Source organism: Sinohyriopsis cumingii, chromosome 2, assembly GCF_028554795.1.
Source record: "Sinohyriopsis cumingii isolate HCF-2022 chromosome 2, ASM2855479v2, whole genome shotgun sequence".
Lineage (NCBI taxonomy): Eukaryota > Metazoa > Mollusca > Bivalvia > Unionida > Unionidae > Sinohyriopsis > Sinohyriopsis cumingii.
The window spans coordinates 64726281-64745804 of record NC_142962.1 but is presented as its reverse complement, the minus strand read 5'-3'; the positions used below and the strand labels follow the sequence as shown (position 1 = coordinate 64745804).

At 33.8% G+C, this 19524-nt stretch overlaps 1 protein-coding gene across 1 annotated transcript in view; it reads left to right on the top strand.

Annotated features, from left to right (window-relative positions):
• LOC149805056 (uncharacterized) overlaps window positions 1-19524 on the top strand; it is a 374091-nt gene that overhangs the window by 218777 nt on the left and 135790 nt on the right. Inside the window, exons 57-60 of the mRNA XM_089946913.1 lie at window positions 1331-1549; window positions 6312-6471; window positions 8289-8542; window positions 12468-12598. Of these exons, the coding sequence (XP_089803039.1) occupies window positions 1331-1549; window positions 6312-6471; window positions 8289-8542; window positions 12468-12598 (764 nt within the window). The remainder of the gene's footprint in view (window positions 1-1330; window positions 1550-6311; window positions 6472-8288; window positions 8543-12467; window positions 12599-19524) is intronic.

Genomic DNA, 19524 nt, shown 5'->3' with positions numbered 1-19524 from the left:
AGTTTAGGCATGGGGAGCAATCAACAGGTATAAAGCCAAAAGCCAGACTTTCTTCAATCATTGAAAACCTACCTTTACAAATTACAAAGGAGATAATTGTTTTTGAAAGAATCATTAATGTGAAAATTAATATAGCAGCAGTAGCTACTAAAGATGCAAAGTTTCATTTCATTAATTAGGATATTTAGACTTTCTGTGTTACCATCATAGGCGAGCCTTGAGTATTATTTTTTGCACAGTAGTGTGGGTGTCATTGTTCTTTTGAACATTTCATGTGTGTGTTAGATTCAAGGTGGGGAAGCTTTATTTCTGTGATATGGAGTTCTGAAATTTTCTAGGTTGCATCATTCTTGAGGGATATATTTACTTCCCCCTTACCACATATGCTAGGTCACAATTACCTACTCTTAATGCTTTGCTGACTTTTCTGTATTATTACATTTCGCTTAATTTCATTATTCAATATGCAGCACTCCACCTAAAACAATTTCTAGAAAAGATTTATCTTGAAGATCAGTATGAATCTTTATCAGACATTAATTATGGTGATCTAGTTTAAATTTTCCTGTATATTAAAATTTTAATCCAGTATTGAATATATGCTCAAGAAAGTGGATTTTTTGATTAGTCCGCACAAGTACTACTCAATACTACTGTTACCAAAGTAGATCAGTGTTACCTAATTCTTTCCTTTTTATGAAGAAGTTGGGATTTTTGAATTGTGGTTTGAGCAAGAAGACAACAGCATGTTTCAGAATTATTATCACATACTAATTTATGCAGTGAATTATTCAAATCTGGACATTTTTTTAATTAGATTAGTAGTCTAGATTAGTTACGAACGTTAGATTAGTTAGGAAGTTTAATTAACTAGAAATATAAGATATATGTATTGATCATGTAGACACAATATAAATGCAAGTGCATGGTTAGGTTGATTACCTTAGTGACTACAGGTTAGGTCATATGATTACAATTTTATAGGGGGCCCTGAGTGTCTGAGTAGTCTAAACTCTCACCTTTACTGATCACTGCCATCTCACCTCTGTCCACATTGGCGTTGCATCTCGGGCTTGACCATTATGGGTATGTGAGAAAGCTGCCATTAGCTTACCATGGAATTTTCTCAGCTTCTTCCTCTACCAGTTACATTGGCTGCAATAAATAACCTATCTTGCACTGATAAATGGCATTAAACCAAAACCAACAACAACAATTTTATATGCAATCTATGTTTCTTCTTAATGAAAAATATAAGGAATTATTGCTACTGCTACTAGAAATAAAAAGCTGCATTTGTTTAAGTCTTAAGTCACAACTTTTGTGACAGGCATTGCAATGGATGGACTGGCTGATGCAATTGACAAGGACCTTGATTACCAGTGGGATATCGGCTCAGTCACCACAAGATTCTCAGGTTTCACCAGTCATCTGCATGGTGTGGCCTCTTTTGAGTGGGCTGTGGGTACAACTCCTGGTGGGGAAGATGTTCTTCCTTTTATAGAGGCAGGCCTCAGTCATGAAGAAGAGGAGGATGTACCAGGAAATGGTCTGTAGTCCTTAAGCAATTTTTTTTTATCAATTACAATGGTATATTATGGTATCTCTCTGATTATTAAAAGATTTTGTTAAAAGATATTAACAGTGATTGCTCCCTGCATATGTATAGAGTGTCAAACCTGTTTAAAATGACCCCTCAGGAACTAGTTGAAAGCAGTCTGTGTGCAGTTGATATATATATATATATATATATATATATATATATATATATATATATATATATATATATGACTGTCACTGACCTCTTTAGCATCATTTTTTTTTGGGGGGGGTGATGTGTGCATGGTCAAAATCATATAAGAGTTGATGCATGCAGGCAAATCATTGGGTGCCATAACCCACAACCCAAGTTTGAATCTATGTGGATTACAAATGAAAAATTCTCTTGCCTGTATAATAATATTATTTATCTAGGATATTGTGATAGCACTTTCTGCTTTGTTTGATATATATATATATATATATATATATATATATATATATATATATATATATATATATATATATATATATATATATATATATATATATATATATATATATATATATATATGCAATAAACTGACAGTGAACAGTACAAATATAGTGCCTAACTAGCCTAAGCACTTTTGACTCTTAATGAATCTTTTTCAAAGGCAAATACAAAACATTGACAAGACAAACAAATAAAACAGAAAAACTATTGTGTTTGCAAAACTTTACCTGACTATTTCTACAGGAATGAAACCTTTAAATTTATTATGTTTCAGCTAGTTTATTTCAACCTGTTGCAGATGCTGGAAAATATTTTATATTGACCTAGAAATCGATGGACCATAACGACATCTGTTATTTTATGCAAATTTATGTAAGCGCAAATTATATCCCAGCTATTTCATTGTTATAGTAATTATAGGCTATTGGGTGAATAATAAGCAAATTTAGAGAACTATTTAAAAGAAAATGTGATGGCTGCAAAAAGATAATTTTATTTGTGTATGGCTGTCTTTTTCTAGTCTTCATGGTTTAAGCCACTTAGTTTCAATGTTCTAAGGTGGTGTATCCAGTAGGATTCCTTTTCTTTTCTGGTTTTGGAACTCCAGGTTTGTTTGGGAGGATTAACTGTAGTAGCCTACCGGAGACCAAAAAACCTCAAGGACATCCTAGTCAGGGTGAAGGTAACGCCAATCACTAACCTAGACCACCCTGGTAAATCTGGCCCCTGTGGCAATAAAAGGTGCAAAACCTGTCAACATATGAAAGAGACCAGGACATTTTCTAGCACAGTGACTAAAGAAAAACTGAACATACTTGGTCCAAACAAAATATGCAAAACAGAGAATGTAATTTATCTCATAACATATAAGATCTGTAGCCTTCAGAATGTTGGAAAAACTGAAAAGCTACACAAAAAGACCGACCTTCATATATAGACCTGATTGGATGACAAAGAAGCTGTACCAATGCCTAGTCACAGAACACTGCTTCTCCTGCTCCTGTGGCCACACTTTCAGTGATATAACACTTATTACAGTTGCTCACAACCTCAACTGGAGTTTCAAAACCAGAAAAGAAAAGGAATCTTACTGGATACACTGCCTTAGAACATTGAAACCAAACAGTTTAAACCAAGAAGACTAGAAAAAAACAGCCATACACAAATAAAATTATCTTTTCTTTTAAAGAGTAAAAAGTGCTCAGGTTAGTTAGATACTAGTTTCGCACTGTTCGTTGTCAGTTTATTGCATTTATCTTAATCAATCCCTGACACACATGATCCCTTGCTGGATGCAGTGCACTTGAAAGGACTGTTATTCACCATATGCTTTGTATTCTTTATATATATATATGTATATATATATATATATATATATATATATATATATATATATATATATATATATATATATATATATATATATATATTACAGGTGGTCATGTCACTATAGCAAGTGTAATACTTAATACATATACATACAGTAGACTGATTTTGCACATATAGCAGACCCAAGGATGATATTTAAATTATGAAACTCCTTTTTCTACATAATTCATGGAAATACTTCATTTTTAACTTGTCCCTGTATTGACCTCATTGTGAGATGAGAAGTCCAAAACATAACAATGTTTGCCTTTTTAAAGGTCTTTTTTGGAAAGATTACTGGAGGTACACTGTACATACATTTTGAGAATGTAAATTTTCATGGTTTTGCAAAAAAAATACATTTTTTTTAGTATTTAAATTACTGGATGGGGGAAGAGTTCCTATAGTTGTAACAATGATGAAATGTAAAATTATTGTACAGGTATACCATGAAAACTGGTACATCCACAGTAATTTTGCCAAAAATTGAAATTTTACACAAAGAATTGTAAATTTCAAGGAATCAGAAGATATTTGTTTTTCTGCAGTAATGTCTTCAGAGGCTCTTTTATGTCAGATATTCATGGTAACATTTCTATCTATAAGTTTTGAAGCAAAATGTCAGATTTTTATTCATGGCAGCCACTTGAACAAAGAATATCCTTGCAATGCTTGGCAGCCTCATATACTTTCATTCTATAGCATTTTCATTGTATTTTGCTTATTTTTAGCTCATCTGTATTTAAGGCAAGGATGTCTTATGGAAGACCATGTATCTGTAACTCATTGTGCAATCCATTGTCAAATATGGCCACCATTACTAACAATATAAAAACAACTAAATGATTTTTTCTCACAATTTACTTAGCAGAATTTTACCAAATTTGTCAGAAAGATTCCTGTCATGAAGGCCTTACATATTTTTTACAAATGATGCTGATTCCCCATCAGATAAGGATTTACAGAAATCATCCTAATGTAAAGGCTTGTCGTATGTATACAAATGATGCAGATTCACAATTCAATATGGCCACCATTACTAAAAATAGAAAAGCATATAAACAATTTTTGCCTAAGAAAAAAAATACCTTCACAGAATTTTACCAGCTTAGAAAGTTTCTCAGCACTGAGGCTTTTTAGTATCAGGAAAATTCCAAAATTTGAGAAACCTTGAAATATTTGTTCTCAACATATCATAATCCAAGGGTTATCACCATAGGCCAGGTCAGGTTTGCCAGTCTTTGTGTGTTGCTGGAAGGAGCATGTAGCTTCTGTTTCTTGGCATGATATAGTCAAATAAAGTGCTGAAAGTGTTTTTAAAACCAACTAAATTTTATAATATATGCAGTCAGCATCATCAAGAGAAATTGCAACAGAAAGTATCCTAATGGCTCAGTTTTTTGGCCAACATCTCTTACATTTAGCTATTATAAAGATGCCAGTCAGTTGAGTGATATTAGACCTGCTTGGGTCTCTCACATAAGTTTCAGATACATTGTTTGATTTGTAGGCATACATGAATAGATGATTAAGATATGTATCCCATGATCACTTTGTCAAATATGTTGCAGCTATGTTGCAGCTTTCTAACTTCCTGTACATGTGAACCTCCTGGCTGTGAGGGTTTTCCTTCTGAGATGAGGGATGTCTCCCATCACTCACAGAAATTTCCCATGTACACAAAATTATTCTTGAAAAATTATATTTTTCTTTACTTTTTCACATTTTGCTTCCAGTTTAATATATTGATGATAATACTGCCTGTGATCATGTGTCTGTGGACTGGCTTAAGTAGGACAAGACAAGTAATGCTATTTCTAAGCACCATAAAAGAATTAACATCCCTTTGATTCTGTTGATAGAGTCAGTTAGCTTTAGTGATTGGAGATTGTCAACATGGAATATACCATGTTTGACCAGAAGTAATTCTGTGTGGGTTAAAGACATTCACTAATTATGGTTGGTTTACTAATGAGATCAATGATCATAAAATAATTAATAATTATTTTGATTTTCTCTGTAATGAAGGTTCTGCTTTGGTGCTTAAAATTGTTGGGATTGATTGGAGTCTATACTAAGTATGATCAGAAATAATTTAGACAGGATGAACAATGTTAATTAATTATGGGGTTGGATTACTAACCAGCTCAAGTGGCATAAAGTGGGTTGGTTTGGTTTTGTTGTTTAAAGTTTGTTGAGATGTGTAAGTGTGCATTATCTCGAAATACTAAAATGCCAAAATCTGAGCATCTGTAATATCACATGAAATCAATGATTGTTGGAAATGGGTATTTCACTGGTTGGAATTAAGTTCAAAGGACATGAATATACATTCTGCCTTTCCTGCAAAACTGATTTTAAAATATGCTATGGTGGCAAGAATGACATTATGCATCATCTCATGAAAGCGTATTCAATGTGACAACAGACATTACATCACTGGAATCAATGTTCACACAATCTGCATCAAATGTGGATAAAGAAATATGTGCCAACTTTATAGCTGAAAATAGTGTCCCATTTATGGTAGCAGATCATTTTTCATACTAATAATGTTTCCTGACTTGGAAATGGCACAAAATTTTTCATACAAAATGGATACAAACTATTCATATAGTGACCCAAACTTTGGGTCCTCATTGGAATGAGAAATTTAAGACATGCTACAATAAAAATTTCACCATTCTCATTGAAAATCCTGCCTCTTTTGAAATCAAAACTCCTGACCAGATTTTGCAAATGTCTCGAGTTATCCAAAGCTGAAGTCTCAGATCTGTTATATGCATGCCTTTCAATATTATTTCTTGGGACAACTTAGACTTGAATGTAATATTGATAATCTTTTCATTCATTTGTAATAGTTACTAAGATTTTGCAGGGAAAATCAGTTTCTTAAAATATTTTCCAGGTATAGCCAGTCATGGATATGCACATGCAAATCTTCTACTGGAACATGGCATCACCTACTTTACATCAGTTAGAGCAGTTACAAATGAGGGAAATGTCCTAGAGGCTAATACTGATGGCTTCAAAGTGGATGTCACACCACCTGACATCTATTTGGACAGGTCAGATACATGCAATTTTAATCTTGGAATTATGTCCTGTACTTTTGTACTCTTAGAAGAAAATCTGTTTGCTCTGTAGTTCATAAATTCTACATACTGAATTTTGTTATTTCGATACAACTTTCACATATACATGCCAAAAAGGATACCAAAGCACTCGTAGAAGAAAATGTGTTTGCTGTGCAGTTCATAAGTTCCAGTACACACTTAAATTTTTATATTTCTTTCCATCTTTTCACATCTACATTCCAAGCAAAATACCATTATAAGCATTGATGATAATCTCCACTGACAGATATAAATCAAGATCACTTGGTGTATTTTTTACATTATGTCTTTGTTGTGATATTTTTATACAAGACAGTCAACAATATGTACTTTCCTTCATTTTGATGTGGAAAATATGGACTTGTATAATAATTATAGACTCCATGATTGCATAGACAAAGAATGTTTTCCATCTATTCTGTGACCATATCTCTCATTAGATATTCAGTTTCTGGATATATTTGTTTGCTTTTTCCTCTCCTTATTTCATCTAAAGTGTCTTGTTACACAGTCCAATTCATCTATATTAACAAAAAATCAGTCATCATCAAAAGTATCTTAAACACAATTCCAATTATGTCACTATGGTTACAAGGTATATATAATTCCCAGTATAATTTTTATGTTTTCTCTAAGTCAGATTATATTTATTAATTTTAAATTTTGGCAATTTAACATTCATAATACTGAAGAATTTCTGAGGAAACAGATCTTTCTCCAGTAATGTCATTGAGGTAATCTTTGATGTAGATTTCATGAGAGGGAAAGAGCTAAAATGTTCCATGGTTATGCTCCAGAATACTTGAGAGATGTAATTCAACCCTTTATTGTTGAAAATTAGTCCTACGCCACTTAATCATCAGATATTATTCAGTCCCTATTGTGTAGAAAAACTTTGTATCAAAATTAATTTTGCCTTCTACAATTGTGGAATGCTTTTCCAAATAGAAATAATAAGTAGCACGTCTATTTAATACTTTTAAGCTTAGCCTGGATTGGGCTAGACATGTAACTCCCATTCTTATGTTGGTCATGGATGGTTCAAGTCCAGCATATGTGATGGAGAACCAAATGTAGTAGTTTAAATAATGATTTATTTTCAAATTAACTTTGCAACAATAAGTTTTGCAAATGTGGGCATATTAAAATAGAACATCTTCTTTTAGAATGTCAAAAACATACAGCTCCGAGATGTTATTTTCTTTTCACTTTACTTTATTTACTTACAATTAGGAAATTGTTATTTAGCAATTCCATGTACTACGATGAAATTAATGCACATATATTCTTAGCAGTACAGACCTTGATAAATTATCAAAACAGATGTTAGACTAAAATATAGCATACAGCCACACATATCTTTTCATATTATGTTGCTTTCAGCAATTATTGCATATGCTAGAATTGATTATGTATATATTTATATATGTTAGTATTATATCCACTTTCTGTCAGTAGACAAATATTTTGTTAGAATTTCTTTTTATTAGGGGAGAGTTTTTAATAAGCTTTTGGTGTTTTATTGATTCCCAGGTATTGCATTTTTTCAATTATATTTGAAGATGTTTTCTTGAACAAATATTGTTTAAACTAAAGAACACTCAGGGGACCATACATATTTGTAGAATGTGGGCTAAAGTCCTGCATGTAATGTTTAAACATAGAGACTGAAAATATGGCAGCTAAGACTTTCACAAATTCAGTCCTTGATGAGTGGGTGTTCTTCATGCAGTTTCATATTATTATTATTATTATTATTATTATTATAGCCTGTCAGAGCAGAAAGTTGATAGCCAGTTAAAAGATACTATTTACCAGCAGTCCACAGACACATTGACAGGTGCCTGGCATTTTAATGACACTGAGATACTGGATTCAGAGGTGCTGGACAATATTGAGAACACCTGGTATGCCATTGGGACATATCCCCAGGGCGAGGACATCTGGAATATGACCCAGGCTCCCATGTCTCCACTGTACAAGGCCTCTATTCCATTAGGGCAGGTGGCACCTCACCTTGGAGGTAAGAATGAAATATTAACTTGATCCTTTCCTTCATAGGATCCACCACTTAACTACAGCTCAGAGTATATAACCGCTGCTACATTGTGCAATAAGCTTTGAATAGAACAGCATGCCACTAGCTTACAGTACATCCCAGTACGGTTGGCTGGGTGAAAAGCTGCTTATTGATGTATCCGTATTTACAATTTTCAGATGCAACTTGTAGTGGCTATTGTTTCATTCTAAAAGTATAAAGTAATTTTTTTAAAACTGCAATGCTTTTGCTTACTTCTATGTAAATGCTTTAAATACTATTCCACTCAATGGTGGGATTCAAAAATGCTGATCACTATCATTTCTGTGTAGACTCTTTGTGCTTGTTAAGTTCTTTTTCATTTATAAACCTTTTTCGTGAATACTGACAAGGTCTTGTAATAAAAATGTATTCAGCAGGGCAGTAATGGCAAGTAATGTATTATTGAAATATAGTTTTTTGGGAGGTACCTGATCCTATCACCCAATTATGTCCCTCCCAGCTCTGATTTCCTTTCAGTATCAGTCCAAGTCTAATTAATTTAACTAAGGTACATTACAGACTGATCATATTTTTATTCACGACCCCCTGTTTCAAATTGGAGGAGGCAATGATCTCCTCTGACTGGGGACTAACACTGCAGAAAGATTTCATAATGCAATAAATTTCATTCTCATAAATCCAGTTGTTGTTTTCTTTTGTCCAAGACTGGCATGGAACCAGGTATATTTCTTTTGTAACACCTACAATGATCAGGAACTCCGTAGTGGTTTGCAAACTTGAAAAGGACTTTATTTAAAATAAAAATCTTTTCTGTTGAATGTTATGTTGACAAACATTTTTTTAAGATAAATAATGTAGTTCTAAGAAATTTTCACCGGCATCCTCAGTATGTCAGGTTGACACATTCTGTAATGAGGACAACACCCAGTTCTCATCAACTCTTCCTAGTTTTCATAGAGATGTCACATTCATTCTTAAAAGAACCTATACTGCATAAAGTATATTAGCAGACAAATTGTACAAAATTGCATGCTTCGTGAGATTTTCATTATCCCAGAATGTAATAAATTTTGACCTCAAGACACTAACACTTGGTGTGATTGCAGCAGTCAACACAACTGAAGCTTGATAGAAAGTCTTCAGCCTGGAGAAACTGCCATGCTGAAGAGGCTACTCTGTTGTGAGTCCTGGACCATTATAAGGGAACTTTTTGTAGAAGTTTTTCCATAAGTGGTAGAATGGGGATGGAGGGATATGTTATCTCTTTGGATGACCCTTATTTAAAACTTACTATTCGACAGCATTCAGTGACAGGTAACTAAAGTTATGGGCAGGTTTTTGAAAGGCTACAGATAGACATCAATCTGGGTAAACAAGTCTGAAACTATCATTGAATTTTGGAATACAGTGTATATTCATATTGCAGAGCTGTTTACTACAGTATGATTTTACTGTAGTTTCTATGGAGAATTTCACAAAAATAAGGGCTAAAATTTGAGGTATCAATTTTATACACAAAATTTTTTCCACAAAGATTCTACATGCCAAGATTTTATGCATCCCATAATTCTATTCATTTATTATCCTATTCAACACAGTCACTGATGTAACTGATGTATTGCAACATTCAACCATTTGTGAGATTATGAGTGAGATCAAACCTGCGATTCAGTGATTATGAATGAACTGGAATAAAGCCATGGGATTTATGATCACTCTGATAAAATAGATAAGAATGAAGTTTGTTTTTGTTTCTTTGTTGATATTGTTTGATATCTGTTTAAGTAATTGATAGACGTACAATGCAGAATTCCAAGTCAAAACCAAATGATCAAATTTAGCAAGTCTTTTTGTAATACGTTACAGTTTATCGAATTAATTTTGTTGATGAATGTAATGAGGATCATTTGAATTGTTATTGTGCACACAATATGCAGTATACAGTGTGACCCAGCTATAACACAGTGGTTGAGGTCCATAGAACTCAACCATATTATAGACCAAACCATGTTATAACCAGCCAAGTCAGTTAGCTGAAGAAAATAGTGCATGTACCAAAATAAGATTGGGGGGGGGGGTAATAAAAACGTGCAAAATATATATGCTTTTGATTAAATGAAGACAAAACCAGTCTGAAATACACTCGCATATTGACAACTTACAATTGTGTAGTACAGTCCATAATGCATTAAGTACTGTAGAGGTGTATGAAAAATCCATGAATTTGAGTATTGATCACATGTTATAAAATTTATGCAACATTTGCATCCCATTAGAAAACAAAAATAACTTATAAAAATTATAGTCCTCATTTGATCTATATCCAACTGTCAACAAGCACGTGTCACTAAACAATTCACTATGATATTGTCACCAGTAGCACATGGCTATAATTGTTTACATGCTACATGTACATGAAATGGCCTAGATTTTAGCCAGCTGGAGATAGCTATCATCTTGTTAAGGCTACCCAGGGGATGAGGCTATTCATTGGGAAATGAAAACATGTAAACAAATTAAAAAGGGACTTGATGGCCAGATATCTATGGTTTCAAAAGATTGGAAATTTAATTTGCATTTTTTGCCACCATTTGTAGCGATCATAAGCATAATTGTTTTTCCTGCAAAAAGAAAACTTTAACGACACAATAAACATCTTCCGGTCACTTTGGAAAATGCAACAGTCCATCAGATTCTATTGCAATTATTTAAATTTGGTGCTGACTTCCTTTGATGAAAGCTGCTTTATTTTTTATTGAAGATTGTAGTCAGCTTGCTTTGAAGCAGGGTGCATGCATTATTGAAATTGCCGCTTTAGAACAACTTTAGAAGACCAAACAAATGCTTATTTGTTATTCCAGTGGCAAAATCAAATAATTGTAGAACATCGATTGTGACCGAATTTATATAAAAAAAATATTTTATTTTTTGTTTAATATTTATACAAAACAATCAGTGCTTGAAAAGTAATCAGTTTTCTTTGAAATTTCCACAAGCAATTTTTTCTGGGTGCATTTAATAAAAATTAGCCTCTGTTTGGTTAATTGTAGTTGTCCCTGAGTTCCTGCCTTCAAAGGTTTGTTGATTGTAGCTTAAAGTCCAGTAACATAACTATATGAATGGACCATAGCATACAGCAGGCCATATATCAGCATAAGCAGATTATGATATAACAATGTACTGTTAAGATGGTTTCTCAATATGAACAAAGGATTTGTTTATGTAACAATAGATGCCACAATGTTGTCACACAAAAAATCAGTAGATGGTATATTTTTCACCAATAAGGGAAACAAAATTGCAATTTGTGACATTGGCGAAGCCCAACACAATCCCTGAATAAACTTTTTATGTTATTTTTCTTATACTTTTAAGAAGAAAAAATATTTCTTCATGTACAAGAAAAATAACACATTTACAAAATTTCAGGAGCCAATACATGATCCTCTTATATTAGAATTCATACACAATCTCTTCCCTAAAATGCTAATAAACTTTTTACACCATATTTTTCATACCTTTAACAAGAACAAAATATTTTTTCACGTATGAGAAAAATACATGCATTTGAAATTTTATGAGCCACACCATGATCATGTTATATCTGAATTTGTGTTATAACGTAGCGTGCTATAGCAGTTTCAAACTGTATTAACATCTGTTAGAAGTTGACTTAAATGTTAGTTTGCTTGTATTTTACTTAAGTGCATCTAGATGAACTTAGAAAATAATCCCACAGAATTTACTCAAACCTAACATCATTTTATTGGATTTCACAGACTGGCACTATGTAAATATCACAAGTATGAGAATTTCTACCTACCTACATATTTACTTACCTACAGTATCTATTTTTCAACTGATCATAAAAATTCCAGTTTTGTCAGTGTTTCATTTTTTTTTACAGGAAAACCCAACATCTTGTCTGTCTGGGCAAGGAACAAGGCTGGATTGATAGGCCATTTGACATCCCCATCTATTGTGGTTGACCAGACTCCCCCAATAGTGGGCACTGTCACTTGCCCAGCCTTTGTACAGGTGAGATATAGCCCGATCAATACTGGGCACATTTTTATCAGACTTCATATTGCTGATAAAAATAAATACAGTGAAACCCCACTGTAATAGATTTAATTATAACATGAATTCACATGGTACATAACTGTGGTCTTGCTAACCAAATTAATAATATTTAACCAGTTTCTTAAAATGCTACAAATTATTAGCACCATAATAATCAAGAGTTTAATTACATAGTTTGGCATGATGTTATTCTTGAAGAAAAATGTCTTATCATGGCTTCTTTCTTCATATGAATAAAAATGTTAAAGTTTCTAAATGTTAATGTTTCACTTGTATCAATAGTTAATCACTATACTTTTTGATCTTAGCTTTTTTTTAAAGATGGCAGTTCTTTCAAAAACTGAAAATTGTTGATCTAATTATTAGCAAACCATCAACAAACAATAAAGGAATTAAATCGTCTTTGTCTTCAGTGCATCCTGTGTACAACTGTTCCTTAGTCCAGAGTAAACAATAGTCAACAAATATTTGCTCTATCAAATAGCATGCACAACCTAGGACCAAAGAATGCAATAGTAAATAAGGTTTCTCACCTAAATTTATAAATGGAGTAATTAAACAACCTATTTCAGTAAGTGAAAATCATCAGTGTCAATGCTGTCATCTTTTTTCCACTATTTTCTACCTCTGTGAAATAAACCTTTAGATTGCTTATTTTTTTTAAAGTCATTTTGATTTTACCAACATTCCAAAGTTTGGTTTATGCCATAGATCATATACTTTATTCTTTTTAATTGAATGTTGATCTTGTATATGTTTACATGACAACACAAAATACTGTTGTTTACATTTGCAAATATGACAACTGTAATATAGGGTTTCATAGGAATATTAGCTCAGTAAGATGGCTGCTGACCATTCAGGAGAATTTAAAAAAAAAAAAAATTTTCATCTGTTTGCTGGTAATGCAGACTTAATGGCAGTTTTACTTTACAGTGAAATATTGGCCACTTTTAAGTTGATTTATAAGTTTAGGTATTCATTGTTTACTCCATGAAATATGCTTTTAACATTTCTTTTTCATTAGAGCTTACAGTAATATTAACAGTTTCATGGCCTAAATATGAAGGACAAAAAATTATCTGTATAAATCATTTAAAATTTAGAGAATAATGTATGGATGACCCATCAATGAAAATTACATGGGAAATTGGAAATTTGTAATGTTTTCTTGTATCTTTTTTTAACGCACTGTTTCTATGGCAACCATCATGTGAATGTAAAACGTGTATGAAATGAAATAACACCATCTTGCACATGTAAATATGAAGAAAATTTGAAGGGAACACAAAACAGTTTTTATTCATTATAGTCCCTTGCATAACCTACTACTTGAAAAGAAAAAAATACAATACACTGTATTTAACACATTAAAAAATTTTTGACAGGTTTTAACTAACTAAAGGTGACTTGAACAGAAGTATGATCCAAGTTTGTCTTATAATTAGGGATGGACAGGTATGGAAATTTTACCACATATGGGTCCTGGAACCTAACAGGGAAGTACCTGGCTGATGTTAGGTACTTTCAGCAGGGGGGGAAAGAATTGGCTGTTACACTGGGACACACACTTTGTTTATAGAGTTTATATAGGTACTAAGTTGTTGACTTTTGTCTCTGAGTAAATGATCCTGTTTCTGGATGAGATGTCTGTTTTTTTTAATTTTATTTGATTAATTATTGGATATGTAATGCACATGTATAGATTTTTCATATTTTCCCAAAGCCCAGTCAGACTGTCTTTACAGTCAATATTGCAACTGAGCACTAATAATGTTAACACCTAGTACCTTAATAACAATGGAAGTACCTCCAACTAAAAAGGGACAAATTCTACCACTTGGAGAAAATAATTATTGTAGCTGAAAGAAGTGAAAAGAGCAGACCACTCACAAAAAAGCAGTTTAAACGTTGGTTAAACAAATTTAGGGTGTAATAAAGGAAAAGGAGTAAATCAGAAATTATTTCATTTGCTAATACATGTACATGTGATCTTCAAATGTAAATGTGATTTCATGCTTAATGATAGAAGTATATCTTTATTGCTATATAATTTTGTTTTTAGATGAATGCATACAATATTTTAGCAAGAAATGTTCATAAAGTATAGAATATATGTACAGTGATTGTGGTTATTTTTCTTTAAATTGTTCTGAAACTGGACCTTGGAAACTGGTCTTTTTGTACAAACTGTTATGAGAGACTACCTGTTTAGAGAGACTGTTTTTTTTGTTGGCAGATGGGGTGGTCTCTCATAATAGGTTTTACTCTGTGTGTGTGTGTTTATGTATATATATATATATATATATATATATATATATATATATATATATATATATATATATATATATATATATAAGGCTGGGTTTTGCACTACCTGGTAAAACCCACACCAGTGTAACAGCCAAGTCTTTCCTCACTGTTGAATGTTTCCCCAGGGAAAGAATCAGCTAGCTGGTTCTTTCCCTGGGGAAAGAATTGGCTAGCTGATTCTTTCCCCATCAAGTTATATATTCCCTCCCATAATCATTTAGTTTCCCTCTCTAGTTATTTCTCCCTCCCAATCCCTGACAACCAATTAGTTTCTTTTCATTAATAAACTCTTTGGTAATAAGCTTAAGGTCCACATGTGAAATATCATACATGTAATGGGTCACTTAACAAGTAAGGTAGGGGACAGAATCAGCTAACTGATTCTTCCCCCTTCTCAGGGCCATAGAGAGTGATCACGGGCCCTGGGGTGAGAAATACCCAGGCCTCTCCTAGTTCTTGTTCAAACAAAAATTTTCTTTTATAAAATTAAAAAGTGTTGTTTGGCCCATGCCCCGGGGATATATCCCTGGTCTGCCCCCTCTTGTTGGCCCTGCCCCTCCTACAACCAATAAATTTCTTTTCATTGATGGGTTCTTTGGTAATACACTTAAGGCCCACAAGTGAAATATCTTACATATAATGGGTCTGTTAGCAAATGAGGGTGGGGACAGAATCAGCTAGCCAATTACTTACTCCACTACCGCTCCGGTGGCCTAGTTGTTAGAGTGTCTGCCTCAGATGCGGGAGGTCATGGGTTCGATCCCTGTCCGAGTCATACCAAAGACTTACAAAAATGATATTAACAGCTGCCTCACTTGGCGCTCAACATTAAGAGGTTAGTATTAGGACTGGTCAGCCTGGTGTCAGGATAATGTGAATGGGTGGGACATAATGCTACATGTCTGCAGCATGATGCCCCAGTGCTAGACATCACTATAAACTGTCACACTGCAGACATCGTAGCGATATGACTGAAAAATTGTTAAAGCTATGTTAAAAATCCAAATCACACACACTTACCCTACTACAACCAATTGGTTTCTTTTCATTAATGAACTCTTGCCTAATCTGCTTAAGGCCCACATGTGAAATATAATACATGTAATGGCTCACTTAACAAAGTCTCACATAGGGTTTATTTCAAATGAGCCTTTACAGTAATACACATTACAATTTCAGGCTAATAACCTTTCAAAAATCACTTACACGGAATAAGACACAACTTTTAAATAATTGTTCATTAATCTTCTTAGCAACCCAACATACATTAAAATGGTCATTTGCAAGGTTTTGTAAATAAATTCCAGACTGAGTGAAAGAGTCCAAGGAAAAGGATGCTGGGTACCTCAACCAATCATACTGCTTAACTCCTTTGGAATTTGATCCACTAATACTATGCACATAAATGTCTGTGGATAACAGTGATGCTGCACCCATTACTTGGTATCTGTTGCACACACAGTATTTGACTCCCTATTACTGTCCTGTCAATATTTATTAACATTTTGTAGCAGAGGTAATTCTTAAGCTTTTTAGTGGAGTGCATATGCCTGACAAGACTAATATGGCAAATGTTGTAGCTCTCTTTGCTTCCTGAAATTGCAAAACTTATAGCTCTAAACATACAATTACCATCACCTCGTGCAATTTGCAATTTTTTGTTGGGTCTGTGGATGTCTTATGTAAATTATACTTTGTTCGCTTCATAAAGGTGATTTGCATTTTTCTGCAACTGTTTTTTCTGTAAGTGGATTTAAGATATTATGAATATGATATTATTTTTGTTTTTCTTGTGCACCTGGGGCCTCCTTGGAAGTCTTGTTAGCAAACTTTTCAATTGTTGACTTATTTATCTTTTAAGAACTTTTGGTGGATTACCATTACTTCTATTACTTATTGTTAGAGGAGTTGAAGTCTGATGTTGTCTTTTGTTGCATCTTTTTAGTAGTTCTTTCAGTGCATTCTTGGAATTTGTGGCATATTTGGTGGTGGTGGCTTTTGTCATAGCTGGTCTCCTTGTATAAAGTTTCAAATGGCTACAATGATGCTTGGAGGTGGGGGGAAGAATCACCTAACCAATTCTTTCCCCAGAGAGGAAAGTTTCAGCTGGAGGGGGAAAGAATTGGCTAGCCAGTTGTTTACCTGGGGAAAGAAGAATTGGCTAGCTAATTCTTTCCACAGGGAAAAAAATCAGCTAGCCAATTCTTTCTCCTGGGAAACGTTCACAGGGGGATAAATTTGACTCCTACACCACTTGCACAAACTTGAATAGGTGACAGCTTGGTGATTGGGATGTAATCACTGTAACATCAGGGGAAAAACCAACAAACATCACAAGCCTTTAACACTATCAATCGAATCCCATTAATGATTCTCATGTGCTGGATTAACTGACAAAGATCCTTATTCACCCCCAAGCAATATGGATTAACACTAAAGACAAAACAATATACGTAACCACTACCTTAATTTTGGCACTACATTAGCAATTCATGACATGTACATTAGCGTGGTTTACGGACTGTACCATCTGTCACTATATGTGACTATATAAAACCAGTAGTCAGACTCCTTTTTTGTTGTTGTTCTTTTAATGTTTGTTTTTGATCAGAACAATCTTGCTATTCAAGCGGTTGTTGTTACAAATGATTACAAAAAGGTCAGTAGTGTTTGTTTCTATTCTCATGATGTGGTCGTTCATAGGAATACAGGGTCCTACTGGAACATGTGGGAGGTAGCTACAATAAGGCCGGGAACCAGGCTAAGTGCTGGAATTATCTACATGGTTTACAATAGAAAATATAAAACACTGTAGGTATACCTACAAAATTTCAAATATCAGTAGCCAGCCTTTTTTTTTGTAGAATGGCATAAGTGGTCATTGTTACTGGGATTAAATAAAGGTCAGTGGAGGTTATCCCCATTTTTTTTGCGATGCGGTCATTCATAGCAGTAGCCGTTCCCATGCAGAAGGAGTATCCATTATAATGATGTGAATTATAACCTAACCTACACAAAACAGCCTTAACGGTAGTGATAAAGAAAGTTCTACTTAAGGTGCAACCATTGTCCATAAGAAACAGTGGATCACAAGGGTGAGCTCCAGCTAATATCCGAATATGATGGAATTTCTTCATTACACGGTAAGGGCATATAAGGACATCATAGTCCATAGTATAAACATTGATATCCACCCCTTGACAGAAAACATAAGTCTTAGATGCTCTAAGATGCATAATGAATAGGCGCTTATCCATATGGAATATTATGTCCAACATACAGAGATTGTTTGTTGCAGAAAAATGGGCTCCTTGAATAGCAAATTCTCCACACCACAAAAAAGCATAAAAAGCTAGTGCACAAGCAGTTCCTAGTAAGAGTTTAGTGTACTCACTCACTCCTGGAATCCACAATACCATTAGCAAGAAAAACCTGAAGTTTTAGAAGTCCATTGAATACGCAGATCTGGTGCCCACAGCCAAAGAAGAGTCCCGTAAGAAATTTACGGTATGATCTAGGTGAGAAGTAGTCTTTCTGGAGGAGGGCACTCACATGGTTTGCTCTTTTGCTGTGGGTGCCATGCTTATCATATTTGTCAAGAACCAGGAGATCAAATCCATGGTAGCATATAAGAGTCAAAATATGAAGCTTGCTGATGTGCTTGTTTTCTGGTGGCTTTTGGAACTGACAGGCATTGACTTTAAAACATTGTTGTAAATGATTTATTAATTTTTGTTGGAACACCTGAAGTAGTTTAAACAGTTTGTGATTAACTTGTCCTTTCATGCTCATGTTGGTGGGCCTAGTCTCACCCACAGTGCTACTCCCCATCACAGGTGGTTACAGATGCATTATCTAATTCTCTCAGATAAGTTTCTGTAGTTGGAGGGAACATTTGGCAGAATAAGGGCTATGGAAGTAGCATCCATTTTTCATGTTGATTTACCATACACTTTATGCAACATATACATCAAGTCTCCAACATTAGGACAAGTGTATGCCATCATAAAATTTTTTTTGGTATTATCATGATATTATAGTAACTGTTTTTGCATGACCTGGAATCTGCATGGCATCTGTTTATCAATCATTTCTCACAATCATCTGATTTAAACTGGAAATTAAATGCATTTTATTATACAGCAAAAAAAACAACAATTAGACATATATAATATCATGAAGGTCAATGTTTTTATTTACTTATTTGCTTTCACTAACTTTAAGACCCATGATACTCTGGCATATATGTACTTGGGATGGATGGGTAGGGAAATTCTGCTGGGTCTGGGTGGCCAGCCTGGATAACCTGTCCATTCCTACTTATAATTGAAAAAATTTAATTATTACTAACTGGCCAGCTTGAATACAGTGAAGCCATCTAGTCCAATTTGCTTTTCTGCCATTCTTTCCAGTCTGACTAAATATGCCTCAATGTTTGATTGTATTTGTTATTATCTTTTCACCAACCAGGTTGCGATGGATATCATTGCTGTTGTAGTTGTTTTGGGTTTAGAGACATTTTTTCAGCACATGATAGGCTATACATCATCACTAGTATATTTGGTGGA